The sequence below is a fragment of the Exophiala xenobiotica genome (genome assembly GCF_000835505.1).
Source record: "Exophiala xenobiotica strain CBS 118157 unplaced genomic scaffold supercont1.2, whole genome shotgun sequence".
NCBI classification, from domain to species: Eukaryota; Fungi; Ascomycota; class Eurotiomycetes; order Chaetothyriales; family Herpotrichiellaceae; genus Exophiala; species Exophiala xenobiotica.
The window spans coordinates 3,900,206-3,925,055 of NW_013562493.1; the positions used below are offsets into that span (position 1 = coordinate 3,900,206).

At 52.3% G+C, this 24,850-nt stretch overlaps 12 protein-coding genes across 12 annotated transcripts; 4 read left to right on the forward strand and 8 right to left on the reverse strand.

The window, feature by feature from the left end:
* Nucleotides 1–433: 433 nt before the first annotated feature.
* Nucleotides 434–929, reverse strand: PV05_03643 (uncharacterized protein). Its single transcript, XM_013464306.1, has one exon. The coding sequence runs from the start codon at nucleotides 903–905 to the stop codon at nucleotides 441–443; it is 465 nt and encodes a 154-aa protein (XP_013319760.1). The 5' UTR covers nucleotides 906–929; the 3' UTR covers nucleotides 434–440.
* Nucleotides 930–1,733: 804 nt separating this feature from the next.
* On the forward strand, nucleotides 1,734–3,473 carry PV05_03644 (uncharacterized protein). Its single transcript, XM_013464307.1, has 2 exons — nucleotides 1,734–1,989; nucleotides 2,111–3,473. The coding sequence occupies exons 1-2, from the start codon at nucleotides 1,795–1,797 to the stop codon at nucleotides 2,759–2,761; spliced, it is 846 nt and encodes a 281-aa protein (XP_013319761.1). The 5' UTR covers nucleotides 1,734–1,794; the 3' UTR covers nucleotides 2,762–3,473.
* Nucleotides 2,853–4,035, reverse strand: PV05_03645 (uncharacterized protein). Its single transcript, XM_013464308.1, has one exon. The coding sequence runs from the start codon at nucleotides 4,001–4,003 to the stop codon at nucleotides 3,038–3,040; it is 966 nt and encodes a 321-aa protein (XP_013319762.1). The 5' UTR covers nucleotides 4,004–4,035; the 3' UTR covers nucleotides 2,853–3,037.
* Nucleotides 4,036–4,641: 606 nt separating this feature from the next.
* On the forward strand, nucleotides 4,642–7,058 carry PV05_03646 (chaperone DnaK). Its single transcript, XM_013464309.1, has 2 exons — nucleotides 4,642–5,136; nucleotides 5,192–7,058. Exons 1-2 carry the CDS (start codon nucleotides 4,787–4,789, stop codon nucleotides 6,882–6,884), a joined length of 2,043 nt encoding a protein of 680 aa, XP_013319763.1. The 5' UTR covers nucleotides 4,642–4,786; the 3' UTR covers nucleotides 6,885–7,058.
* A 430-nt stretch (nucleotides 7,059–7,488) lies between these two features.
* On the reverse strand, nucleotides 7,489–8,262 carry PV05_03647 (uncharacterized protein; the record flags this gene model as incomplete). The annotated part of the gene is made up of 1 exon (XM_013464310.1): nucleotides 7,489–8,262. The coding sequence occupies one exon, from the start codon at nucleotides 8,260–8,262 to the stop codon at nucleotides 7,489–7,491; it is 774 nt and encodes a 257-aa protein (XP_013319764.1).
* A 32-nt stretch (nucleotides 8,263–8,294) lies between these two features.
* On the reverse strand, nucleotides 8,295–9,644 carry PV05_03648 (uncharacterized protein; the record flags this gene model as incomplete). The annotated part of the gene is made up of 1 exon (XM_013464311.1): nucleotides 8,295–9,644. One exon carries the CDS (start codon nucleotides 9,642–9,644, stop codon nucleotides 8,295–8,297), a length of 1,350 nt encoding a protein of 449 aa, XP_013319765.1.
* Nucleotides 9,645–11,843: 2,199 nt separating this feature from the next.
* On the forward strand, nucleotides 11,844–13,160 carry PV05_03649 (uncharacterized protein; the record flags this gene model as incomplete). The annotated part of the gene is made up of 2 exons (XM_013464312.1): nucleotides 11,844–12,035; nucleotides 12,121–13,160. 2 exons carry the CDS (start codon nucleotides 11,844–11,846, stop codon nucleotides 12,997–12,999), a joined length of 1,071 nt encoding a protein of 356 aa, XP_013319766.1. The 3' UTR covers nucleotides 13,000–13,160.
* A 253-nt stretch (nucleotides 13,161–13,413) lies between these two features.
* On the reverse strand, nucleotides 13,414–19,168 carry PV05_03650 (uncharacterized protein). The gene is made up of 2 exons (XM_013464313.1): nucleotides 18,541–19,168; nucleotides 13,414–18,491 (listed from the first exon to the last, which is right to left on the reverse strand). Exons 1-2 carry the CDS (start codon nucleotides 18,994–18,996, stop codon nucleotides 13,509–13,511), a joined length of 5,439 nt encoding a protein of 1,812 aa, XP_013319767.1. The 5' UTR covers nucleotides 18,997–19,168; the 3' UTR covers nucleotides 13,414–13,508.
* Nucleotides 19,169–19,783: 615 nt separating this feature from the next.
* On the forward strand, nucleotides 19,784–20,985 carry PV05_03651 (formyltetrahydrofolate deformylase). The gene has a single exon (XM_013464314.1). It carries the CDS (start codon nucleotides 19,819–19,821, stop codon nucleotides 20,815–20,817), a length of 999 nt encoding a protein of 332 aa, XP_013319768.1. The 5' UTR covers nucleotides 19,784–19,818; the 3' UTR covers nucleotides 20,818–20,985.
* A 2-nt stretch (nucleotides 20,986–20,987) lies between these two features.
* On the reverse strand, nucleotides 20,988–22,314 carry PV05_03652 (agmatinase; the record flags this gene model as incomplete). Its single annotated transcript, XM_013464315.1, has 1 exon — nucleotides 20,988–22,314. The coding sequence occupies one exon, from the start codon at nucleotides 22,312–22,314 to the stop codon at nucleotides 21,100–21,102; it is 1,215 nt and encodes a 404-aa protein (XP_013319769.1). The 3' UTR covers nucleotides 20,988–21,099.
* Nucleotides 22,315–22,910: 596 nt separating this feature from the next.
* On the reverse strand, nucleotides 22,911–23,405 carry PV05_03653 (uncharacterized protein; the record flags this gene model as incomplete). The annotated part of the gene is made up of 1 exon (XM_013464316.1): nucleotides 22,911–23,405. One exon carries the CDS (start codon nucleotides 23,403–23,405, stop codon nucleotides 22,911–22,913), a length of 495 nt encoding a protein of 164 aa, XP_013319770.1.
* Nucleotides 23,406–23,453: 48 nt separating this feature from the next.
* PV05_03654 (uncharacterized protein) lies at nucleotides 23,454–24,831 on the reverse strand (the record flags this gene model as incomplete). Its single annotated transcript, XM_013464317.1, has 2 exons — nucleotides 23,454–24,544; nucleotides 24,603–24,831. The coding sequence occupies 2 exons, from the start codon at nucleotides 24,829–24,831 to the stop codon at nucleotides 23,454–23,456; spliced, it is 1,320 nt and encodes a 439-aa protein (XP_013319771.1).
* Between the last annotated feature and the right edge of the window lie 19 nt (nucleotides 24,832–24,850).

The following is a 24,850-nucleotide window of genomic DNA, read 5'->3' on the forward strand; positions in this document are numbered from 1 at the left end:
CGGACAGCTGAGGGATTTGAAGGCTGATTTGGATCTGATCGGCAAAGGTGCCATCTGCCCACAGGTGGAAACAGGCCGTCTAGGAGATTTTTCAAAGGTATTCACGGATCTTTGTGATGGCAAAGCCAAAGCCCACATGGCCTTGCTAGGTACCCCCTAGTACTAGTGTTCGTCCAACCCATGAATTGTTCTTTCTATTTCGACCTCACACTCGCACCCTTTGGCAGACCAATACCCACGGCGTGTCAGTCACTGAATACACACCACTGGCTCAGAGCTACTGTAGACAGAACTCACCCCTGGACACACGCAATTTACTCTAATTCCATCCTCGGCGTGATGGGCCGCCATGGCTCTCGTCATATTCGAGACCGCCCCTTTACTCGTCCGATAGAGCAAATGAGGTGTGCCACCCTTCAAACCAGCGACACTACCCATGTTCACCCCAGAATCCGACTTCTCCTCATCGCCGGCACCGCATACTTTGCCATGAGCACCATGCTCGAGACGTTGACCTCCAAACCCTTGGCCCAGGCTTCCATGTCGACCTCGACCGCCGTGCCCGGCGCACCGCCTATACCGACATTGTTGATCAGAATATCCAGACGACCGAACTCCTGCAGCGCCAGCTCGACCACCCGTTCGCAATCCGGGGCTGAAGTGACATTGGCCCGGGCAACAATGGCCTTCCCCCGACCGGGCTTGGAATTGACCATGTCCACGGTCTTGCTCACCCATGCCCAGTTCTGGTCGACGCAGATCACGGAACAGCCGTCGCGGGCCAGCAGAATCGAGATGGCCCGACCGTTGCCTATGCGATCACCTTCACAGCCAGCGCCGGTCACGATTGCGACTTTCCCTGCGAGTGACCGGGAGGGAGGGTCGCTGCTGATGTCCAACGACATTCTTGTAAAGTCTTGTTCTTAGAATAGTGTTGTGCGTGATCTCCAATTAGTACGACTCCGGTTTGGGCACGACGTCGAACTGGCCCCTATTTACTCCCCTACCGCACCTCACTAGGAGCTGGGGATGGTGTCATGACGGTGTCCTCAAGTCACCACGAGTCATGGATGAAGTCTTCCCGTAATGGGAACCTGCTAAGCATCGGATGAGGCACCATCCCCGCCACGGCGACCAGCGGGGCACAGTATGCTGGTGCCGGATCTCGGCACAAGTACTGGACCTACGAAGTAACCACGTAACTTGGCCGGGTGCCGCGGCAGGCTTCTGTGTCTTAAGCGGTTCATGCAGGCAGCATTTGGGGCTACAATCACCTGAATCTCACTTTTCAATCATGTGCTTGGAGACAGGAGCGCGCTGACCTACGACGACGAAGGCTCCGGCAAAAGAAACAGCCCGTTCGAGATTTTGCTGTAGCCTGCTGATGTGCCGCCACCCAAGGACTGGATTTCGAATTGGTTGCCTGCACCAGCGGGAGGCGGGAAGTTCTCCTTCAGCATGCGCTTCCATGGTGCGGAAGATAGTTTGTCAGATAGAGACTGGACATGCTCTGTAATTGCTCGGAGGGATGCCATCCAGGACGCAAGTCACTAAAATGCTAATAGAGTACTATGGAGGACAGGGTCAGCCCACGCCAGTCCTAAAGACGTAAAGCACCGTAAACCAAATGCCCAATTAGAATAAGATCCCTGCAGCGTGCCGAGATACTCTAATCCCGCCTGGCGCCTGCGACTCCACGTATTGGGACGTCCTGCACCCATATCTGAACAAGTCACCATTGAAGCATTCCTGCAACTTTGCTCTTGCCTACAGGCCAAGGGCGGTGCCGACACAATGAGCTCGACAGTCGACATCACGTCGTCTTTTATTCAGGGCGCCCCTCCCTCCGAACTCGCCGATGTGGTCAAAGACATCAAGGCTCTCACCTCCGACGATGACCCAAGCCTGATCGCCAAATTAAAACCGGCCTTTCAGAAATACAACGAAGAACAACTGGTGGCTGTCAAGCTGCCCGGCGCGAATGATTATGTATGTCCTCCTCCTCCTCCTTCTTCTCCTTCGCGGCTGTTGCCCTCCTTGTTCTGCGGAACGCCGTGAGCCGCTCGAGAAAGTACCTCCAATGCTGACAGCGCTTCGCTGGCCTTGTTAGGTCTTGATATCTTCGTACAATAGACTCCCTTCCTCCTCCTCAGGCTCCCAATACTACGACACCGCATCCTCTACGTCCTTCGAGTTCGACCATACCACTTCGAAAGCCAGCTCTCCGCAGTCATACACACACAACACACAACACTCTTCGCTCGTCCAGTCGATCCTCAAATCCCTCACGAGCCACTTTGCGGAACACTACCCGCCGAGTTCCTCCTCGGCGTACACGGCTTGCGCGACGCCGGACGACAGTCAGATCGCAATTCTCATGTCCAGCACGAAATCCTCGCCCAAGAACTTCCTCAGTGGCCAATGGCGCAGCGTGTTCCTCTTTGACCCGGTCTCGTCGACAGTGTCAGGGAGCTTGAAAGTCAACGTTCATTACTACGAGGATGGAAACGTCGCCCTGACAACGAAAAAGGAGGTCGAGAATGTCGACATAGGTGGCAGTGACGGCGCAAGTGTGGTCCGGAAGATCGCGGCGATTGAGAAACAGTACCAAGAGGAGGTTAACCGGACGATTGTGGGGATGAATGAAAACAGTTTCAAAGGGCTGAGGAGGCAGTTGCCTGTCACGAGGCAGAAGGTCGAGTGGGAAAGGATAAGAGGGTATGCGCTGGGGAGTGATTTGAGGGGGGAGGCAAAGCGATGATCGCTTATCAGTACCCGAGCTCGCTGTGCGTGCGCCCTGATCACCACACTATTCGAGGTGTCCCGGGAAAAAAAGAGAACCTGTCAATCTCCCAAGGTACACTTCGGTGGCAGTCCGCGGGAAGAGACCAACATGCTTCATTGACGCCGCTACGGACGCTTGAGCGTTGGCTGCAGGGCTTTTCAGAAAGCCGACATGGATCGAGAAGGGAAAGCCATGCAAACGGTTACGGATATCGTGTCTCATATATCATGACACCTCCACTTTTCCTCCTGTTTATGGCAGTCTCTTTCCCTGTCTCGTCGCCTGCGCAACCTGACTTTGCGTCGTGTCCTCGGCATACCTCCTATAGGCCTCGACGTACTGCTCTCTCTCACTCAGCGTATCCTGCACGCTGTCTCTCTCCTGCACTGCCTTCGCCCACTTCCTCCACCTTGCCCAAATATTCTCATCTTCACCTCCCTTTCCTTCGTCTGGAATCCCGACGCCACCCTTGTACACATCGAACAAGAACAGCCTGCACAGCCACGGCGCGAGCATGATATCGACCATGCTGAACTGTTTGCCCAGGAAAAATGGTCCCTCGGGATCGGCCTCCTTGATAAATGTCTTGATCCCATCGAGCAGCTCTTGCCGCGCTTCGTCAAGTGTGTAAGCTTTCTGCTCCGTGTGCTGCATGAATTTATAAAACGCCGGCAGGATTTTTGAGCTGATATGATCGATCCAGATGCGGCATCGTGCCCGCTCGTATGCGTCGGGTGGCAGGAGTGACGGGCCGTTTCGCTCCGGATCGTTGTATACTTCGTCCAGATACTCGCATATGACGACGGACTCGTAGAGGGGTTTTTGTTGCTTGCCGGCCTTGTCAATGGGCACGGCGAGTGTGGGCACGAGGCCGCGCGGGTTCAGAGCCAGAAACTCGGGGTCCTTTTTGTACGGATTGATTTCAAAGTACTGATGCGGAATGCGCTTTTCGTGGAGGGTGATCCAGGAGCGTTGGACGAAAGGGCAGAACCAGCCGCCGTAGAGGATGAGAGGGTTGGGGGACGAATGAGCCTGTGCAAAGACAGCGGCGCGGCCGGAGGTGTGTGGGTGGAGGGAGGTGTCGACACTGCCCATTTTGGGGGTAGTATGGAAGAAGGACTGGAGGTGGCGGGGATGGGTGCTGCGGGTTTTGAAAGGATTGAATGCAATATGTCTCTTGGAAAGCAATACCGAGGAACTTGAGAGAGTCTTGAGCATAGCAGAGAGGCGGGGACAATACAACAACACAGTACGCAGAGGGAGGAGAATCAGGTCTGATACTCGTAGCGGAATCGAATCATTCAACTTGGTGCGGAGATGAACTGCGAAAGAGTGACGTCGAGAGTCTGCTTACCTAACGGAGCCTTCCCCCCAGGCGCCTTTGAAGCCAGGTTGGTCACGTGGTTATTGTACGAGGGAAAACGAAGGAAGCAGAGAAAGCCACACTGGGCAACGTTGGTTTACAGCTGCTGGATGGCTGCCATTTCTTGTATCCACTTCTCAGTAAGTGACTTGCCGAATGCTGGAAGGTTCATAGGCAAGGCTGAAGGCTCTGGGCACTCCACGCAAGGCTGAGGACAGATTTTATGATGTGCAATTTTGCGAGCATGTAAAGGGAATGTACTCTGGTAAAAAGGCAGTTATGGCCACCTCTCACCGGCTAAGAAAATGCCAAGTGTCGAGATCGACTTCTGTCTTTGTCTGTGACTCGATGGTGATGCTGGAAAGATCTGGCAAGGAAAAGAACCCGGAGACACAAAGGCCAGGCTGTTCAGAAAGGGGTTAGAAAGAGATTCTTGGCGGCCCCTGAAGACTACGGCGGCACAGTGGGCGAGTCGAGTCTCTTCTCCAGCGAGCCAGTGGCGGCAAATCCAAAAGGACAGCGTATCGATAACTCGCTGCGCTTCATAAATATTTCTGTTCCTCCATCATCATCCTCCCTCCTCAACACCACCACCACTTCCTTTCTACCACTTCTCCTTTCCTTGGGCGTCTTCAGCCATGGCGCGACACGGTTCAAGAGCGTCTTCTGCTTTCCAGTGGACTACCGTCTTCTATCTCCTCCTGATTTTTATTTGTCCTTTGGCTCTGATCGGCTCAGTACATGCCCAAGATCAAGCTCCCTTAAACGACTCAGACTCCAACTATGGCACCGTCATCGGTATCGATCTGGGCACCACTTACTCCTGCGTCGGTGTGATGCAGCACGGAAAAGTCGAAATTATTGTCAACGACCAAGGAAACCGAATCACCCCCTCATACGTGGCCTTTACCGACGAAGAGCGGTTAGTAGGCGACGCAGCAAAGAATCAATACGCTGCGAATCCTACGAGAACAATCTTTGATATAAAGTGAGTCCATAAGAATATCCTACGCCTTGCAACATCTGCTAACTTCTCTTCCTAGACGTTTAATCGGTCGCAAGTTCGACGACAAAGATGTCCAACGAGACGCGAAGCACTTCCCCTTCAAGGTCGTTCCCAAAGATGGCAAACCTATGGTCACAGTCGAGGTTGCTGGTAAACCCAAGACATTCACTCCCGAAGAAATTTCCGCCATGGTATTGGGCAAGATGAAGGAAGTCGCAGAAGCATACTTGGGCAAGAAAGTTACCCATGCCGTTGTCACGGTGCCGGCCTACTTCAACGATGCCCAGAGACAAGCAACAAAAGACGCTGGGACGATCGCTGGTCTGACGGTTCTCCGTGTGGTCAATGAACCAACGGCTGCTGCCATCGCCTACGGACTCGACAAGAAGGGCAAAGAGAGCCAAATCATCGTCTACGATCTTGGTGGCGGTACTTTCGATGTCTCCCTCCTTTCAATTGAAGATGGCGTTTTCGAGGTCTTGGCCACTGCCGGTGATACTCATCTCGGTGGTGAAGATTTCGATCAACGAGTTATTGATTACTTCGTCAAGCTCTACAACAAAAAGAACGATGTCGACATCCGGAAGGATCTCAAGACGATGGGTAAGCTGAAGCGAGAAGTCGAGAGAGCCAAGCGGACCCTGTCTTCCCAAATGTCCACCCGCATCGAAATTGAAGCCTTCCACGACGGAAAGGACTTCTCCGAGACCTTGACCCGAGCTAAATTCGAAGAGCTCAACATGGACTTGTTCAAGAAGACACTCAAGCCGGTCGAGCAGGTCTTGAAGGATGCCAAGGTCAAGAAGGTTGACATCGACGACATTGTCCTCATTGGTGGTTCTACTCGTATCCCCAAAGTTCAGTCCATGATCGAGGAGTACTTTGGTGGCAAGAAAGCCAGCAAGGGTATCAATCCCGACGAAGCTGTGGCTTATGGTGCAGCTGTTCAGGGTGGCATTCTCTCAGGCGAGGCCGGTACGGACGACATTGTCCTGATGGATGTTAACCCGCTTACCCTCGGCATTGAAACCACTGGAGGCGTCATGACCAAGTTGATCCCGAGAAACACTGTTGTTCCTACCAAGAAATCACAGATCTTCTCTACGGCGGCCGATAACCAACCAGTCGTTCTGATTCAAGTTTACGAAGGTGAACGATCCCTTACCAAGGACAACAACCTCCTCGGCAAGTTCGAGCTGACTGGTATTCCTCCGGCGCCTCGTGGTGTGCCACAAATTGAAGTCTCATTCGAGCTCGACGCCAACGGCATTCTCAAGGTCTCGGCTGGCGACAAGGGCACCGGCAAGTCGGAATCCATCACCATTACCAACGACAAGGGACGCCTGTCACCCGAAGAAATCGAACGAATGGTGGCCGAGGCCGAGCAATTCGCCGAAGAGGATAAAGTGGTCCGAGAAAAGATTGAAGCCAGAAACAAACTCGAAAACTACGCCGTCTCCTTGAAGAACCAGGCCAACGACGAAGAAGGTCTTGGTGGCAAGATCGACGACGACGACAAGGAGACTCTGTTGGAAGCCGTCAAGGAGACCCAGGATTGGCTCAGTGAGAATGCCGATTCAGCAGAGAAGGATGACTTTGATGAACAATACGAGAAATTGTCACAGGTCGCATATCCCATCTCCAGCAAACTGTACGGCAGCGGCGGCGGTGCAGGAGGCATGCCGGACTACGGAGACGATGATGACGATATGGGCCATGATGAATTGTGAGCTGGGTCGGATCGTCCTCAGCTGGGTCTGGCATGATTCCTTTATGATACCTGTAGCAGCATTTAGACGTGCTCGACTGGGGATGGTCGAGTATGCGAGGCGTTTTTCCATTGTCTTTTACGTCCAATACTGGAGAGGTTTAGATACCACAAAACGCAGATTTCAAAAGCTTCATCCACTATTGCATTCTCCTTTCACCTACTTCCTCTCGACACGGTCGCATTCTTTCTTTTGGGCTTCGCGACCATTTGCGCTCTTTTTGGAGGAGACCATCATTATCGCTGCTGATCCTAAACGTGTCCTCTCGAGAACGGTACCAGTTCAAAGGTGACGAAGATTGTACCTTTTTGCAGGGCTACTTCATGGCGCGCAGAGAGATCACCTCCTCTAGATGCCGATGGTGGTAGCGCGATCTACAGAACGCCTCTGTAAAAGGACTGTCCGCCAGCGAAGACAGTATGAAAGGGAACGGCTTGAAATAATGCCCATTAATCCAATCGTCCATTCCTATCTCGCCAACTCCTGAAGAGTAGGAATGAAGTATAAGAACATTGCCCTTCTTCCTCATGCCAGTGTTGGTCAAGTCTATGAGTTGGTGTACCTCTCATGCCAATTCAAAGGACTCGGCGCTGAATCCATAGCTCCTCGACAACCTTCTTCCCCATCTTCGAGCAGTACGAAATGGAATCTTGCCGGACTGGTGAGGCTCGCGGAAGTGGATGCTCTTGTCGACACACCGCGCCACTACACGTGCAGGCGTAAACTGCCACACCGAGCCATATAATTTCTCGGCCTGGAAACTTATTTTGGTCATGGCATGGAGGAAGTCACTCCATGCGATCTCACCAGCCTGAGTATTACCACTTTTGTCGTGGAACATGGTCAAGAAGACTTTCCATTCCCGTTTCTTGACGGAGAAGATTGGTTGCTGTCGATCAGCCTCGGCATCGGTAGTTTGCACACTCTTGACTGTATCGCATGTTTCGAGTTCTGACGGTCCTCTAGATCCCCGAGTCTTGATTTTCATACGGAGGGGCTCAGGGTGGAATCGGCCGGCCTTCTCAGATACCAGCTCAGGCGCCCAGGTTCCTGTGCACGCTGTAGGTTCCCTGGGTGGAGGCGCCCTTCGAACGATCGGCGTCCATTGAGGCGTACGATGGAGTTGCCGCGGGTGGATTGCGATTCTGTCGAATACTTGAAACAATGTTTGTTTGCCGTATTTCAGGAAATGACTGTCGATGTTTTGGCAGAAAGCATCCAGGTTCGCCTCTGCGAGCCGCATTGCGTCGACATTCGATTCGTTGTGTGCCTTTTCGACAGGGTAATAGAACTTCTCAGACACCGGCAAGGTGGAATGCAACTTCAACGGTCCCTTCATATCTTCCTCAATAAAGACATCTGTGATGATCTTCATGTTTCGGGAGGGACCGTCATCGGAAAACTCTCATCGGAAAACTCCCCCTCTTCGAGTTTGACTGGAAAGACCATGGCCCAAGAATGAAGAGACATGCTCTCGCAACGCATTCTCGATGCCACCGCGAGCTCCGCAAAGATGCTCTTGGCGTAGGGTGACAGTCTCTCTTTCTGTTCGGTATCTTGATCAAGGAGGCGCTTTAACTCATCAATGAGATTTTGCAGTCCCATCTTCCGTACCCAATAATCCTCGCCGGCTCCCAATACTCGGAGAAGCGTGACCAGATGGTCCTGAGAATTGCTTCCCATCCTCGTCAACGACGGCGATAGACGCTGCACTTTCCCTGGCACGTTCCGAAGACGTTGTCGAGCAGCACCGACAAAGCGACAAACGAGGATCATAGCGAACATTTTGATTGCGGCTAAAATCTTGAGACAGGCGCCTTCGATTCCTTTCGGTAGTGGTTTGGATCGGTTGAATAAGCCAAGTTCGCCACTGGCCAGGTCGTTAAGGACCTTTGTTTCGCGGTAGAGCATATCCCAACTGACGAGGTTCTGATGTGCAATCGCCAGTTCGACCATGATGGTGTGGCTCCAGAAGACCTTCGCACTCTGGTTTGGTTTCTGACCATGGAATTGTGGTTGATTCCGCGAGTCGTGCTGTGCCCAATCTGTTATGAACCTGCCAAAATAGCTCGGATCCTCTCGCATGTCCCAGAGGTGGTCCTCTGCTGCAAGTCTTGCTGCTTCAACGAGACGTAGCAGGCGCCTAGTGTCGAGTCTTGTTGGTACTTGATATGGTGTCTCGGCAGCGATCGTGGAAACTTGGTAATATGCTTCGTTCACCATAATCGGCTCCGGTTCTGGTAAAGTAGGGAGTGTTGGGTCAACAAGCGCTCCTCTGGGGCTATCGTGCAAGATTTCATAGCAGCCATTCAGGAGAAAAGCCAGCATCTTGCATTGGATCTGATTGAAGCATCGGTCAGGATTTTCCTTAAAGCAATGCATCTCTTCAGCGGTGCCCAACTTAGACTCCACAAGCTGTCCATAAGTGTTCGGCCTTGAATGCTCGGACATCGACATGACATAGAAAGTGGTGCACCCATGGAGGATGATCTCTGGAAGCTTGTGAAAAGTCGCTCTTAGAGTCATTGATGCTAGGTCAAAATGAGCAAAGACGGCTGGCTGGTGGCGGCCCCGAGAGTTGAGGAGTAGCAGGAGGGACTCTTTGGGAAGCAAGTCCTCGAGGTTGATGTATGGCCATTTGAAGATTGAATTGTCTTGATGACCATCGATGTTATCCTGGTCCAGAACAGCCCGTACATCGGGACGGTGCCGGGCTGGCATGTTAGGCCACGCAGCCAGCAAGACTCTCTGGCGTTGATGTCCGGTTTTCTTTCCCCATCGTTTTCGGATGACTGGTTCTCCTTTCAGGAGGATTTGATTCAATGCCGTTCATGTCTCGAATATCTGTGTCAAGTATGCGCGAGCCCGAAGCCTGGCCGCTGCTAGGGTGATGAGTGTTGCTTTTCACCGGGTGCACCTGGTGCTGCCTCAATCGGGTTCGGATTCGCGGTTGTAGAGCGAGCCATGGTACTGCTCGAGATTGGGAAGGGGTTTGGTCGTCATAGTCTCGATGGTAGGAAGCGTTCATATGGTCATGTCGTCAAACTCGAGAAGGAGTATCGCCTTGCTCGTTAGATAGATTCCATAGGAAATGAAGACAACCGATGAACGCGTTCACCACCGACCTGAGTTACAGCGGAGTTACCAGTCGCTGCCTGAGGCCATTCACGTTCACAAGCCGAAGAAGAACCGAAGACCTTGGCAAGCAGGCCTGGTCACAAACATTACAAGCTCTTTCCTCCTCAACAACAGTCCATTGTTCACGGTGAACCTTCCAAGTTGAATCATGCTCTCGGAGAGGTAAGCGGTGGTGTACTGGTAGCATATCGCTGGATCCAACCATGTCTTCAGGCCTGGAGACTGTCATACGTCAATCTGTCCAAGTGCTGGCGGAGAAGACACCATCGCCTTCGCAGCGGCGTGGATGATCCACTTACACAAGGTACTTCGATCTGAGCATATATATATATTTAGTGACTCTGGTCGCTTCTTTCCAACACTGCATGGTGATGAGGGACAAGGGCGTTGTCAAACAGCTGTCTAGTACTGTTCCTGGCATTGGCCTTGTGCAGCCATCGTCCACCAAGCGCCAGAAGGCCAGAGCAATTTGCAATCAGTCCTGTGCGATGGGCATCTGGCTAGCAGGGTTCTGAGCTCAAATGTGCTTGTTGAAGAAGACTGGGACGCAGGTCGACCAGCGGCCGGCAACATGCTGCCCTGCGCTCTTTCTACCTGACATTGTGACTCTGGGACGTGTCGAGCCCGGCCAGTCCGGTACACACAATCAGCAGCATAATTTTTGGGAGTATTATGGCATGCTGATTGTCTAGGATTCTGCCTGAGCAAGCTTTCGAGCACAGTATGTGGAAGCGAGGAAGTGAGGAAGGTGGTGGCATGGAGCCAAGACCCACGTGATTTAGCATATCACGTGATCAGAAATAGGCCAACACATAATGGCCATTGTCCGACTCATTGTCATGTTTCCCTCAGCATTTCTGCCATTGCAACAACCAGCGGGACTCAAGACAAATAAGCCGTACTATTCTTTCAACAGTCTGGCACATGGCAACCCGCCCACAAGCTGCGTTTCACTCTCTAGAACATTCTACTTCCCTACTAGTTAGCATACCCGGAAGATGACCTCGACACACGACCTCCCCTTATCATACCCCCAAAAGACGAAAGCAAACACTGGATCATGGCCAGAATCTGAATTACGAACTTCCTCAAGCTGCTCCATGATCCCAGTTGCCTCCTCAAATGGTCCGACACCTAGTCCAGTCACTTCCTGCATCTTTCCGGTCACTCTTTCGTGGAGAAAACATTGGTAACGCACACCCACCCAACCAAGCCTCCGACATCCGTTTCCCATATCGTACCCATCCAACCGTATGTCTTGACATACTCCCTTCAAGTTTTATATTGTCAAGAGATGGCCCGCATCAGGAGCCACGACAAAGTGTAGTCGACCTCTCAGGGTCTACTAGTGCTCTGTGTCCATGGCTTTCAGTAGCGTTGTCACGGGTAGCTACAGGTTTCAAATCTCTCTTCTCGACCTGTTCCTTTGTTCGACATAGATCAGAGTCACATCAAGTGAAAGTGGTGGTAAGCTATTAGGACTAACAAGTGCATCTTGCATGGCATGTTGCTGTCACTGCTTCGGCATCATTGCTTCATTCGGCAAATTCCGTCTACATTGAATTGACCGGAGTGCTGGATCTTTGGTAAGTGAAGGATGAATCACAACACAACAAGAGGGACCACCTCTTTCCATTATTGCGACTCTTCATGTTGAGAAACTTTAAGACAGATCGACGTCCTTTCTTGCTGGCCCTACTTAAACCTCATGTGCAGCGCTCGTCATTGATCGCTTACCATCCACTCAACGGACAAGAAAGAAGCGCAATCACATCAGTGAACATGGTCTGTCTTCGAGGTGTACTGCTCTTCCTCCTCCTCTGTGCAAGCGACATCCTCGGCGAGGGTCCAGTATTTCACGTCCCTCCAGGTATCGACCCTGAAGGAGATCAAGTCTTACTTTTAGAACAAGGCTTCGAAGACGCGATAGTACTGGCGAGGGTGGCGGCGATAACCTTCGATCCTTGTGATGTCGTACGTACCTCGATCCGTCTGTCACGAATGGCCTACCAGACTGCGCAGAACAAGAAGATGATTCTAATATGGACACATGGCATAGTACTTCAATCGATACTTCAACGCTGAAGATAGCAAGTTCGTAAGCGACGTGTTCCGAACGATCGCGAACATACCCCTTGATCTTTCTATGGAAGACCTCAGCGGCAATCTCAATCCAGATCTTTCCACCATCGTTACCGGCAGCCTAAATTCGAAGTTCCCGAAATTGGAAATCGCGATTGGGGATCATCCTGACAGAGATGATCAATCCGAACGGTGTGAAGATGACCACATCGATGGCTTCTACTCCTTCAACCCCAACGATCCTACTGCAGGGCTCCTGTCCATCTGTATCGGTGCATGGAGATATCCGTCTCTAGACGACATCTTAGAGCCACCACCCAGTTGGAAAGGAACGCCCGGCTTTGAGTGTGACGGGCTCGGCCCTCGTGAGTCCAACCTGGAGTTGCCCCTGGGCGGAGTCATCCTCCACGAAATGCTGCATTGGCCATACCTTTTCCAGAACGACGTCCCTGACTGGTCCACCAAGGTTCCTACATTGCCACAGTACCCTACCATTCGTCAGATTCCAGATTACAAAGATCCAACGGGCAATCCTCCCGATGGTTATGGTCCGTATTACGCACCGCAACTCAAGAACGTGCCGAAGGGAAAGTGGGGACCCCAATATCCGATAACAACCAACAACGCTGACAGTTTCGTCTATTTCGCCACAACAAAGTACTGGTCCCTCAAATGCAACCGGGATTTCGCACCACCCGTCGACGAAGACGACGCCGAGCAACGAGATGACCTCTGGAACGAATTCCTTCCCGACGCATCACCTTCTCCTCCACACAAGCGTTCCACCCTTCGTGATCGTCTTCTCGGATATCGCTACAATGGCACCTCTCATCCCCACAGCAGAATCAAGCGTTGAAGTACTTGCGGACTGCCGTCACGATGCACCTGACGACGCGTTTACCAGATGAGCGGTTGTGGGACATTTGGGGGTTGTCACATGTCGAGAAAAGCTGCCAACTTGAGGCCAATGGTCGTGATGCTTATCGTCCTTCCCTGCTTGCTTGCGCGTGTGGTGGGGAAAGTGCTATGTTGGGCTTCCGCGATAGTGGACTCAGGGCGAGCCTTTGCAATCCAGTAATACGAACTCTAGCAACCCATGCTAAGAAGCGAAGGTTTTCTTGCAAACGGGTTGGTTTCACCAGGAAAGGCGAATCCCGGTCCGGGAAGGAAGAATGTCTTGCAAGAAGCATATTCATTCGCCCATTATCAAAGGATCGTAACTCATTGACCATCGAAGTCATCGTCACGATCAGACAGATAGCCCGAGCCATTGCCTTCTACCATCATCGGCTGTATCAAGGAATGAATAACAATCTACCTGCAAAAGGGGACTTCCACGTCTTACGCCCATCAAGTCTCTACATTCTATTTGTATTCTTTCTCAACATCATCTTCCCCGGCCTCTTGCTTTCTCCAGACCATTTCATCCCATTTCGCGAAATTCCGAGCGCGTGTAAGACCACGAGTGACCTCATCCTGGGGACCTTGGTGACTCTCCTGGTACTGAAATTGGTACCGAGATCCGTGGCTATTGCCAGCCTTCAAACCAAGTCTCTCACGGCGCCGCATTTCTGCATTCTTATTGTGCTGCTGCGCTGCCAGACGCTTGGCGACTTCATTCGCATCGTGCAGACCCACCAGCTTTCGTTTCGCTGGGTATTTGGCCATCAGAGACTCAATCAGACGATACACCTGCCACTCAGTGCTGCGATCCGATACATCATCCGCCTCTGAGATGCCCTCAGAAGCAGTCTTTCTCACAAATTCCTTTACAGGAGCCTCCGCGGCAGTCCAGGTGTTGGTGCTCGCAAGCTTGGGAGGGTGGTCAAATAGCTGACGATGATATTTGGCGAGAGCGACATCAAGTGGAGTCATACCTGTCGAGTTCTCCCAATGAAGCAGGCCTGGTCTGTACTCGACAAGGAACTCCACGACCATTCTGTACCCGCGTCGCACGACATTGTGCAGTGGATAGTCTCCGGCACCGTCCATCTTCTCGAGATCTTTCCCCTGGGAATAAGAGAGGATGATTTCGAGACTCTCTTCCCAACCTGTCGGAGCATTGATATGACGAAGGAACAAGGCGATGGGTGTCAGTCCTCCGGGCTCGAACCCAGCACAGCGTTCAAGAAACAACGAGCCAACAAGATTTTGGTCGAGCATGCCCAGGACAGATTGGAGCAAAGCATGCTTCTTGAAGTCAAAAGAATCCAGGAGGCTATGCAGGATGTTTCTTCCATTGTCGTCTCTGGTAGCCTGATTCGCGCCTGCAGCAATCAATTTCTTCGCCGCATAATACCGACCGGTCTGGAAGGCAAGATGAAGAGGAGTGCTTCCATTGGCCGAACGCATCTCCAAAGTCTGCGGCATCTTCTCAAGGAGGTAATCGAATGTTGGTTGAGTACCGTCCATCTTGGGTGGTGACAGTACCGCAAGATGGAGGGCAAGGCCGTTGTGAGTGGACAGCCAATTCGACAAGGTGCCTTGAAGACCACTCTTGGCTTGAGCCAGGCCCCGAATGTGCTTGTCGTTCTTGAATGAGTCCGCAAAATCCAGGTAACGATGGAAGGGGGCGTCTGACAGGAAGTACTCGGTAGATTCAAGGTTTCCTTCAAGAGCTGAGGCAAGAAGCGGAATGCCAAAGTCGGATTCGGCATTTTTCTGATGGGCACCCTTTCGGCTTGCATCCGCCCAATCTTGACGCTTCTTTCCATGTACAGTGAGACCTTGGTAGTATCTTGGTTTCTCATCAAGTTTCACACCCGAGGTCTGGAACATCTTTTGCAATGGTAGGCCGAATCCCGTTGTCCTAATGATCTCACTCATCAGCTCGACTCTGCCAAGTCTGATGGCAAGTTCAAAATCTTGTCGATTGATGGTCGGCACTTTCAGGTTGTCTTCGTCGTCTTTCTGGGCTGCAAGGTTGATACCCGTTTTGATCAAAAACTTCAGAAGGCGCAAGTCGTTGGTAAATATCGCAAGTCGTATGAGAGAGTGTCGACGCGTGTTGCCAATCTCTCCGAGGGCTTCGTGGAACCATGACCAGGACTGGGCTGAAAGATGGCCGTATGAGAAGATACGCGGCTCACAATATGCCCCAAGTGCTTCGTTGGCATCTCTCTCATCCACATGTCCTTGAAGAACACGATCAATCTTGCAGCTCCAGTTCACCATTGTTTCTGGTGAGACTTTTGATTTGACGTTATCGGCCAGAGCCACAACATCGTCGACGGTGAAAGTTTCATCCACTAACTGAGCGTGGACTTTCACGTCGTCAAGTACATCCGCGCCTTCGTGGTGATCACCGTATTCACTATCGTCGTCCTGATCGTCTTCAGTTGCCAGAATGTAATGGTATTGTTCCGAATTTTGGTCGGGTTGGTACTGGGCCGTGGCTATCTCGACAATGAGTGTGGCCAGATTGAAGTGCCCCCGGAATGCTGCGATAGCGAACGGGCTGAACCCGCGGAGGTCTGTGACTGCGACTTGGAGAGGTTTGGAGCCTGTCAAACACAGTGAGCGCACGGCTTCTGTGTCACCGGCCCAAGCCGCCTCGAAGAGCTGGACATATTTGGCTTTCTTTTCGGATGTCAGATCAGCAATCTGGAATGAAAACGTTGTCTCGTAGGGCACATTCTTGAACCTCTGTCGAGGATTGTACAAGCCAAAAGGATGGTGTGTTTCGTTTTGCGACTCCTCGAGCGGGTGCAACTCTGCGAACGGTTTGGCGCCTTTGTCAATGAGCCTTTTCTCCAGTTCCATCAAGTTGGAAATGGTGTCCATCACAGCAGTATCCTTATGCTGACTATGTTTCTCCGGACGCTTTGCCCGACTCGCAAGTTCTTCTTCGTATCTCTTTCTTTGATATCCTAGAGTAAGTCTCGCTTCGCGCAGATCATTGTGCGCCGTCCAATATTGGTACGATCCTCTGTCAAAATTGAGGTACTTGTCGTCTTCATCCAAAGACTTAGGCTTCTCGAGCTTCTCGTCCGTGGGTGGATGGAGGAAGTCTTGTAGAGATTTGATGCGCTCCCGAACGAGGTCCAGGAGAGACTTAGCAGCTGTGGCATTGCCTCTCCAACGGGAGCTAGTGAGATATGAATGCGCAGAAGTTGGCAGGGTGTTGACGTCCTCGCCAAGATCAACCAGCTGGTGAACCAGATCTACCATCTCCATGTGGAGGGCGACAATGATTGGCTGTTCCACACAATGCTGGTAAGTCTTCTTGACATCTTCCGGATCGTTTGGAACATGGTGGAACACATCGCGCTTGTAGGCTTGAGCAAACGACTCAAAATCAACGCTCGTTTGAGTACCCGCTTTGATCAGGCTCTGTACGATTTCCATCTTGCGACCACGGATCGCGGTAAGTAACGGTGTCTTTACGAACGGATTTGTGTAGTATCCCGAGACAGACACAAAGTTGCAAGCTCTTGAAAATGCAGATGGATCTGCATTCTGGATTGTGTCCAAGATCAACGTCTTCCCATGGTTAACTGCATAGTGAAGAGCTGTGATGTGTTTCGTATCGGCCTGCACAGCTGTTGCACCGTGTGAAAGAAGACTAGCAACGGTCTGGTTAGCTTGCTGCAGCGGGAGCTGGAGGGCCAAGACGATGGTGAGAATGGCACCGCGTGCCGATTCCCGATCACTCGGATCCCGTATCTTGACCGGCAAAAGGACATCAGCACCATATTGGTCAATCAGGACATCGATAACATCGATGTGGCCTGCAAGGATAGCGAGGTGAAGAGGAGAGAGAGGACTGTCCCACGCAAGGACATCGATGTCAAAGACATCCGGCTCATCCTTGTCTTCCGCCATCGCATCTGGGTCTTCCTCTTTTCCGCGTACTTTCACGAAAGAGCCTTCGGTCATCTCTCCGTCTTCATCCTCGTCCATGTCTTCGTCAGAGTCGAATGAGTCACTGTTGCTGCTGTCCCCCTCCTGATTTTCCGCCAACGGCTTGGACGCTGCGGCTCTGCGGGCCTCTTTTCTTGCTGCCTCCTTAAGAGATTCTTCTTCCTCGTTAGCTTCGCTCTTGTCAAGAAGATCTTTGACCATATGCACTTCTCCTCGGTGAGCAGCAATATGCAAAGCCGTCATACCATGGTACAGCCTTGACACAAGACGAGCACCATGCTCAATGAGGCACCGGACAATTTCTGGCGTTGAACACATTGTGGCCAAATGCAACGGAGTTCGACCTGTGTGGTCGCGCCGATTGACGTCAACCACCTCTGGCGATGAGAACCAGTCTGTCACGGCTTCCAGGTCATGATCGACAATAGCCTGACATAGTCTCGTGGTATTGCCAATGTAGGCCATCTCTGTCCAATCTTCATCGGTTATTGGGTTGAAACTGCCGATGGCCTGTCTGCCTGGGTCGTCTTTGAGGAAGGAGATATCGCCGGAGATGTAGATCTTGCTCTCTTCTTCATAGGCTGCAAGGTCTTCATCGGTTGTTGGTGGGGGGCAGAAACCGCAACAGTCGTGGATAACATCATTGACAAATCCGAAAAAGGCGGGATGGCGGTGGATTTTCGTCTCTCGGTCTCTGGGTCTGTTCCACTCGGCGTTGAACAACAGGTCCTTCGTGAACAGCAGTTTCTCGACCTTTTTGGCGTTGTAGCGAGGTCCGTACGGAATGCAGACAGTGTGGTAGTTGGAGACTTCATCCTCTTCAACCCACTCGGCGATATCGTCGGGTTGAGCATCCTTGACATTTCCTGGTAATTCATGGCGATATCTTGCATGCCATGGCACGGGTGGGCGACCTCTTTCCTCTCTGCGTTGAGCAAGGTATGTGTCTCGGTCATTAGGATGTGGAAGCTTTTCCAAGACAAGGAGTCGTGCTAGGCCTTGCACTCTTGTGAACGATCTTTCAAAGATAGTCGGGTCGATGCGAGCGCGATCGATGGCGGGCCAGTACACTTCAAATCCACGGTGGGAGTACTTCGACAGTCGATTTTCATAAGAAGGTGACCTCCTGGTCAGATCTATGGTGTTCACTTGCGTCATGAAGGCTGCGAGAGCTCGGGGAGATGCCCAGACTTGTTGGCCGTCATAGGCAACGCAAGAGCAGTCGACGTCAAAACCGGTAAGGATTTCAGAGATGCTCTTGTAAAGACGAAGCACAATTTGAACATGACGAGTTGGGTATTCCGAGACGATGGTTATGGCATTCTTGGTGCGGACAGTGGTGGTCTCGGCGAGGATACTGTCTCGAACTCTGGCCTCAATTTGTTTGATCTTCTCAATGGCTTCCTCCTCGTTCAGTCCGTACAGAAAGATATCGACATCGGAAGCTGGGGCGAGATCTTCGTGATAGTACGTCCGAAGGGCTCTCTGAATGTGTGTGTCAGTGAGCTGCTTCGGGCAAGAGCGCAGTGCTTACCTTGGATGCGTTATGAGGCTCATCCACAGGCAGGAGAGATGTAACAACAGCACTTCCGGCGACGACCACGTTGCTCCAATCAAGATCAATCAGCGATGATTCCGAGAATACATTGAAGTTTGTCTTGAATTCCTTGAGTGATTGCACAGTGGCGGGAGAGTCATGCTTTCTACGAAGCTCATCTGGAAGCGAAAGCAAGTATCTCTCCTTCTCGGCGGCTGGCTCTTGTGTGAGATTTCTTGCTCGGACTTGAAGAGGGTCGCTACCGAAGACAGGGACCAGATGGTGATCGGTTGCAGCAGGATGATCAGGATGTTGGGCAAAGACTTCTCTCAACTTGCTTTCAAAGGCCTTGAAAGGTTTCACCGCCTCAGTCACTCCAGCTTGTGACTTGGGTTGCTTGTTGAGATAGGTCACAAACTCTGAGACCGGCACAGGAAGGGTAGGAAGCTCCATCACCGCAAGAGGATGGTGCTGGGGATGCAGAAGAAAGGGCAAAGATTGAAGGTGGATTGAAGGATGATATGAGCAGCTGAACGCAGCACAGGACAGTTTCGACGGATTTCACTGCGCTGACAATCAGGCAAGATCGCGGACAAGGGATAGCAGGGTCATTGGGAGATAGCGTGGACAACAAAAGATGATGCTTGGGAACCGCGTCGTTATATCTGGACTCACCGCCAGATTGCACGAATATGACACGCAGGCACGTGGTGAATCAGATGTAGGCAGCCGGCAGTAGCCTAAAATACTTGTTTCATTTTCAGGCGACAGAGCGTGCCGCTTTGCTGCTTGTTGGCGTCGATGCCAGGCTTGAAATCTTATACAAATCAACGTCTCAGAAGTCATGGAGATTGGGGGAATGAGGTGCTCCAGGTGGATACGGTTGCCTGATCCTGCCTAACAAGCCAGGCTGATTGGACTCTCATCGCCAATGAAGGCCTACTGTACGACCTAGAAAAGACTGGAGATTTCACGTAGTGAGGCCGAGACGATCAGCGATGGCATCGATGAAGCACCGCAGACCCAGTTATCGTTTGACCCAGCGCAAGTTGATTCCGAAATGAATAGAAGAAACGCGGTCGCCGACGGAAGGAATCTGAGCTGCTGGGTTTACATACCCGGCCCTACATGCAACACGGCGCACCAAGAAACCCCATGCGCATTTTTCCCCGATCCGGCCCGGGCGAGGCATTGGCTGAAATTTTCAGCCTTGCGACGACAACATCTACACGCGCCAGTAGCAAAAAAGAACACCTAGAACAGAGGGCCACTGACATGGTCCTACTTCTCAGGTCAGCAAGATTTGCTTGTCAAGCGCAGAGAGCCTCGATACCAATAAGACAACCGAGACTAATCCCCCGAATGTTCAAATCCCCATTCTCTGTTCACTCTACTGACGCATCATCTCCCACCTCGACCAAAATGGCCAACGACCACATATTGACCTTGTCGTGCCCGGACAAGCCCGGAATCATCCACGCCGTTACGGGCATCTTCGCCCAAAACAAACTGAACATTCTGGACCTGCAACAATTCAGTGACCGCGACTCGGAGAAATTCTTTATGCGAGTCCACTTCGGCCCAGCCGAGGACACCGCGTTCCTGAAACCCACCTTCAAGGAGCTGGCCGACGACTTGAAAATGGACTACGATCTACGACCGGTGGCGCAAAAGCCCAAAGTCATGATCATGGTGTCCAAGATCGGCCACTGCCTGAACGACCTGCTCTTCCGCCAAAAGACAGGCCAACTCAGCATCGACGTGCCGCTGATTGTCTCGAACCACGCAGACTTTGAGCCCCTGGCGAAAAGCTACAACATCGACTTCCACCATCTGCCCCTGACAAAGGACACAAACTCCAAGGCCGAGCAGGAGAAGCGGATCCTCGATTTGGTCCAGGAGAACAACATCGACTTGATCGTCTTGGCTCGGTACATGCAGATCCTGTCACCGAAGTTGTGCGAGGTCATGTCCGGCAAGATCATCAATATCCACCACAGTTTCTTGCCGTCTTTCAAGGGCGCAAAGCCCTACCACCAAGCTTATGATCGTGGCGTCAAGATCATCGGCGCCACCGCGCATTTCGTCACGGCCGACCTTGACGAAGGCCCTATTATCGAACAACGAGTGGCCCGAGTGGACCACAGCATGACGCCCAAAGAGCTTGTCGACGAAGGTAGCAATGTTGAAAGCCAGGTCCTAGCAGCAGCGGTCAAGTGGGTTTCTGAGCAGAGAGTCTTCTTGAACGGACACAAGACTGTCGTGTTCAACTGATTTTGCAGGTGTTCCTGTGCATTTTTGGGTGGCCAACACTCGATCAAGCTGTTTGGACATGGCGGAAGACAAAAGTTGAGGCATATAACATGGGTCCGTTGTTCATATACTCGGGCCTTGCGCACATCGCGCAAGTATATATACACAAAGATGTCGATACGACTCTCGGCCCACGACTTACTGCCTTTTCCCCGTTCAGTATGCTCTCGTCTTGGGGCTGACAAAAGTCGCCCCCAGTTTCGAGGTTATTGCGGTCTTTGCTGTCCGAGGCACCTCTTCCCTTCACAACTCATCCTTTCCCTCTGTGTCTGTCTTCGTACCGTCCCCCGTTGCCAGCACCGAATCCTTCACCATCAACGCCAGAGTATCCACCAGCAAATCACTCGCCGCCACACTCGTGACCTCGGCACTCGTATCATATGGCGGACTAACCTCCACGACATCGGCGCCAACCAGCCTCACACCTTCCAAACCTTTGATGAACCTTTTAACCTCTCGCGTCGTCCATCCGCCCGATTCAGGCGTCCCCGTGGCCGGCGCAATACTCGGATCAAGCACATCGATATCAATACTCAAGTAAACCGGAGTATCGCCCACCACCTTTCTCACACGCTTTACGATTCCATCCATCCCACCAGGCTCGTCGTCGATCTCGTGCGCCTCAATTATCGTGAACCCCACAACATCCCGGTCAATCACATAATCATTCGGGCTAAACAACTTTGTCCTCAATCCGCCATGCACGCTCGTCCCCTTACTGATACACCCTTCCCGACTGGCGTGCCAGAAGAACGTCCCGTGCGTGATGGCGCTCTGCTCACTTACAATACCCGTGTACCCGGCATACGGATCCCACGTGTCCAAGTGACTGTCGAGATGGATCACACTGATCGGGCCGTAGACTTCCTTTAGACTCCGCAAGATCGGCAGGACGATACTATGATCCCCACCGAGGCTGAGCACGCGTGGCCTCTTCCAGCTCTCTCCTGCTGCGGCTGTAGTATTGTGCCACAAGATCTGCCGATAGCCCTGCTCCATCTGGCGAAACGCGTGCTGAGCGTCGAACGGCGTGATCGGGATGTCGCCGCAATCGACAATGTTGAGATTGCCCGCCGTGAGCGGGTCGATGCCCCAGACCGTGTTGTAGCTGCGACCCTTTTTCTCACGGGAACTGGCCGCACGGATGCCTCGAGGTCCAAAGCGTGCTCCAGGTCTGTAAGATGTCGATGTGTCGTATGGAAATCCCACGATCGCAATGTCGAGAGGAGAGCTATGCGCCGCGGAAAAACAGCGCTGCCAGGGGAGGTGGGCGAATGTAACAGGCTGACTGAAGGGCAGGTCCTTATCTAGATCCTCGAGTGTAAAGTCATAGTTCGGACCAACGGGAATGGACGAGAGTGCCGGCTCGTCGGCGTGAGAATGCGAGTGCGATTGGGCAGCTGCAAGAATGGAGAGGATGGCCGTGAGGGCAAGGACAACTGCTTGAGAGCGAGCCATGCTGCGTAATAGCTCGCAGGCCGTGACCCTGCTTCAATGAGGTGTGATCTGGAGGGCCAAAAGAACGAAGACTGGAACAACGAGCACAAACTTACGGTTCCCCCAGCGGGCCACGTACATGCTTTATACTTCGCACCCACTTCCCCTCCCACGATTCATTTGGTTCGAGGGACCACAGTCTCTGGCAGCTTGGACAAATGGACACCACGGACCGTGAAAATATTGACGGACAAGTCCTTTCCCCAGTGGATATTGGTTGTGAATCTGCAGCTAAGAGCCTGCTGAGATCTCCGTTTCCCCACAATGCACCCTTCACGTCTCTCGTGCAGCCTCGTGCAGCCTTGCCATGCCCTTACCTGGGCGGTACAATCGAAGTCACCCCTGGTAGAAGGAAAGATTTCGCACATCTATTTCGACCATTGCAATGCGCCACAGACTAATAAGTACTTCAACAATAGTACGCAGAAACACTTCTCATACAGCCTGGCCTTCCCACAATAAGTTCAGGGTATCATGCTTCATTTCGATTCCTCCCCAATGCAACCATGTCTCCGGGTGCCCAGAAACGCCGACCTGCTCATTTGATGTTCATGTGACTATGGTTTTCTCGCATCTGCCAGTTCGATCCTCCGATGTCGAGCTCGAGGCCGAGCCTGAGGCCGTGGGATGTGGGCATCCCTCCACCAGTTCATCGTCCTTACTTCAGCGCGAGGATGCAATTGATGTGCTGGTAGCGCTGACAATACTGATAGCAGCGGATGTCGATTCATTTCTGTGATCGTTCGGGCAACTGCATCAGGGTGATCATCACCACGGCTGGGCGTCGGTGAAGGCGCTGGTAATGGCGGATGCTTCTCTGACCCTTTGTGACTTCCATCGTTGTCGTCGACGCCCTTGAAGCTTGTTTGGACAACGTGTCTGCTTTCGTCGTCAACTTGGGGAGTCGGTTTCTTACTCGGCCTCGACATCGACAAAGTATGCGCTTCCCGTTTATGTCCATTCCTCTTCAATCGTTTCGGCGCGGCCTCATCTTCCGGTCGGTCCGATTTGACACTCTTCAGACGTAGTCGATCTTCAAGTTTGTCCAACATCAGCACTTTGCCACGAATACACTCACTTTGTCCCTTGTGTTGTGTATACTACACACCAACAGCAAGACAATCTTTCAGCACACTCTCCAAGCCCGACCGATCCTGTGCACCAGCACCCTCCCAGCCATAATTATCCGGGTTAGCATCCACATCCATTGCATCCTCATTCTTCTCCACCATATGTCCAATCCCATTCGCATACTCCCCTGCTTGCGTGCGTGCATGCCACTCTTCATGATCATACCCAGCACTCGCATTCTCAATCGTCCATCCCACCAACGGCATCTGATTCCAAGGCTTTGGCCCGACCTGGCTGGCAAGCTGTAAATCCGAGATCCCGATCAGCCGTCTACTATACGCGGCAGCCGCTTCGCACGGCAGGAGATCATCATCCCTTGTCCTCATCAACCGTCCACTGTGAACCTCTGCTTCCTCCTTTTCAATAATCTTTTTATACCTACTAGTCATTATGCCACCGTTCGCACTGTTCTCAGCGTACCTAGGTCCGTTGCTCCTCACGCGATCAAAGACCTCGCCTAGCACGCCCTTGAGATACGTCTCAGCAGCCAAGCCCACGTACTCGGCGCACTGAATCGAGCACCCACTCGCAACCGCCTCTTCGTAGCATATCGGTACGATGCGCGCATGTATCGTCGCCGGATCGGGAAACTCGAGTGTCTCACAGAACAAAGGTTGCAAATACCGCTTCCGAATCTCCAGGTCCCAGTTCGTCTTGGTGATACCGCCAGCCACGCTCGCGTTCGTCGTCACATTCTCGGGAGCCTTGATGCGGCCAACCATATATGCGTCCTCGTACAGATTTCTCTTCGCTGTGGCATCCTCGTCCTTGTCATTAATCACCGTTTTTAGCCGTCTCCTATCACGAGCCGGCAAAGCCATGACTTCGCTCTTGAGTCTTTGTTCGCCCGCATCGCTGGTCACCGCAGGTTTGGATGATGCCGCCAGTGCGGACTTGTCGGTCGTCGCGCTGACCCATGCCGCCAATCCGGGTTCAGGAGAATCGCGCGACGTATTACATAGGACGGCGAGAATAAGCGAGTTGTGCGCATGTTCGGTCTGGGGGGTTGTGTAGATGAAGACGTCGCAGAGGTCCCCAAATTCGCGGGCGTTCAGTTCTCCTATTACATTCCTGTCAGTCACCTGGATCCATGGTAGGCAATGCAGGGATGTGCATACCCCGAATAAACCTCGTCAGTGCATCATAGTATGTTTCCCAGTTATGCCCTATTAACGACTTGAGTTCCGCGTAGAGGGGCTCGAGGTCGATGCGAGGATAGTTCTGGGTGGTCTTGGTTGGCTTCGTCGTTGAGCTGGGAGGAGGCACTTTCGCGTTACTCGTTATCGATGTAACGGTGTCTGATCGTGCGAGCGCTGCAGGGTTGAATGTCTCGTCGAATGTGGCCATCGTGGAGTCGGCGAAGGCG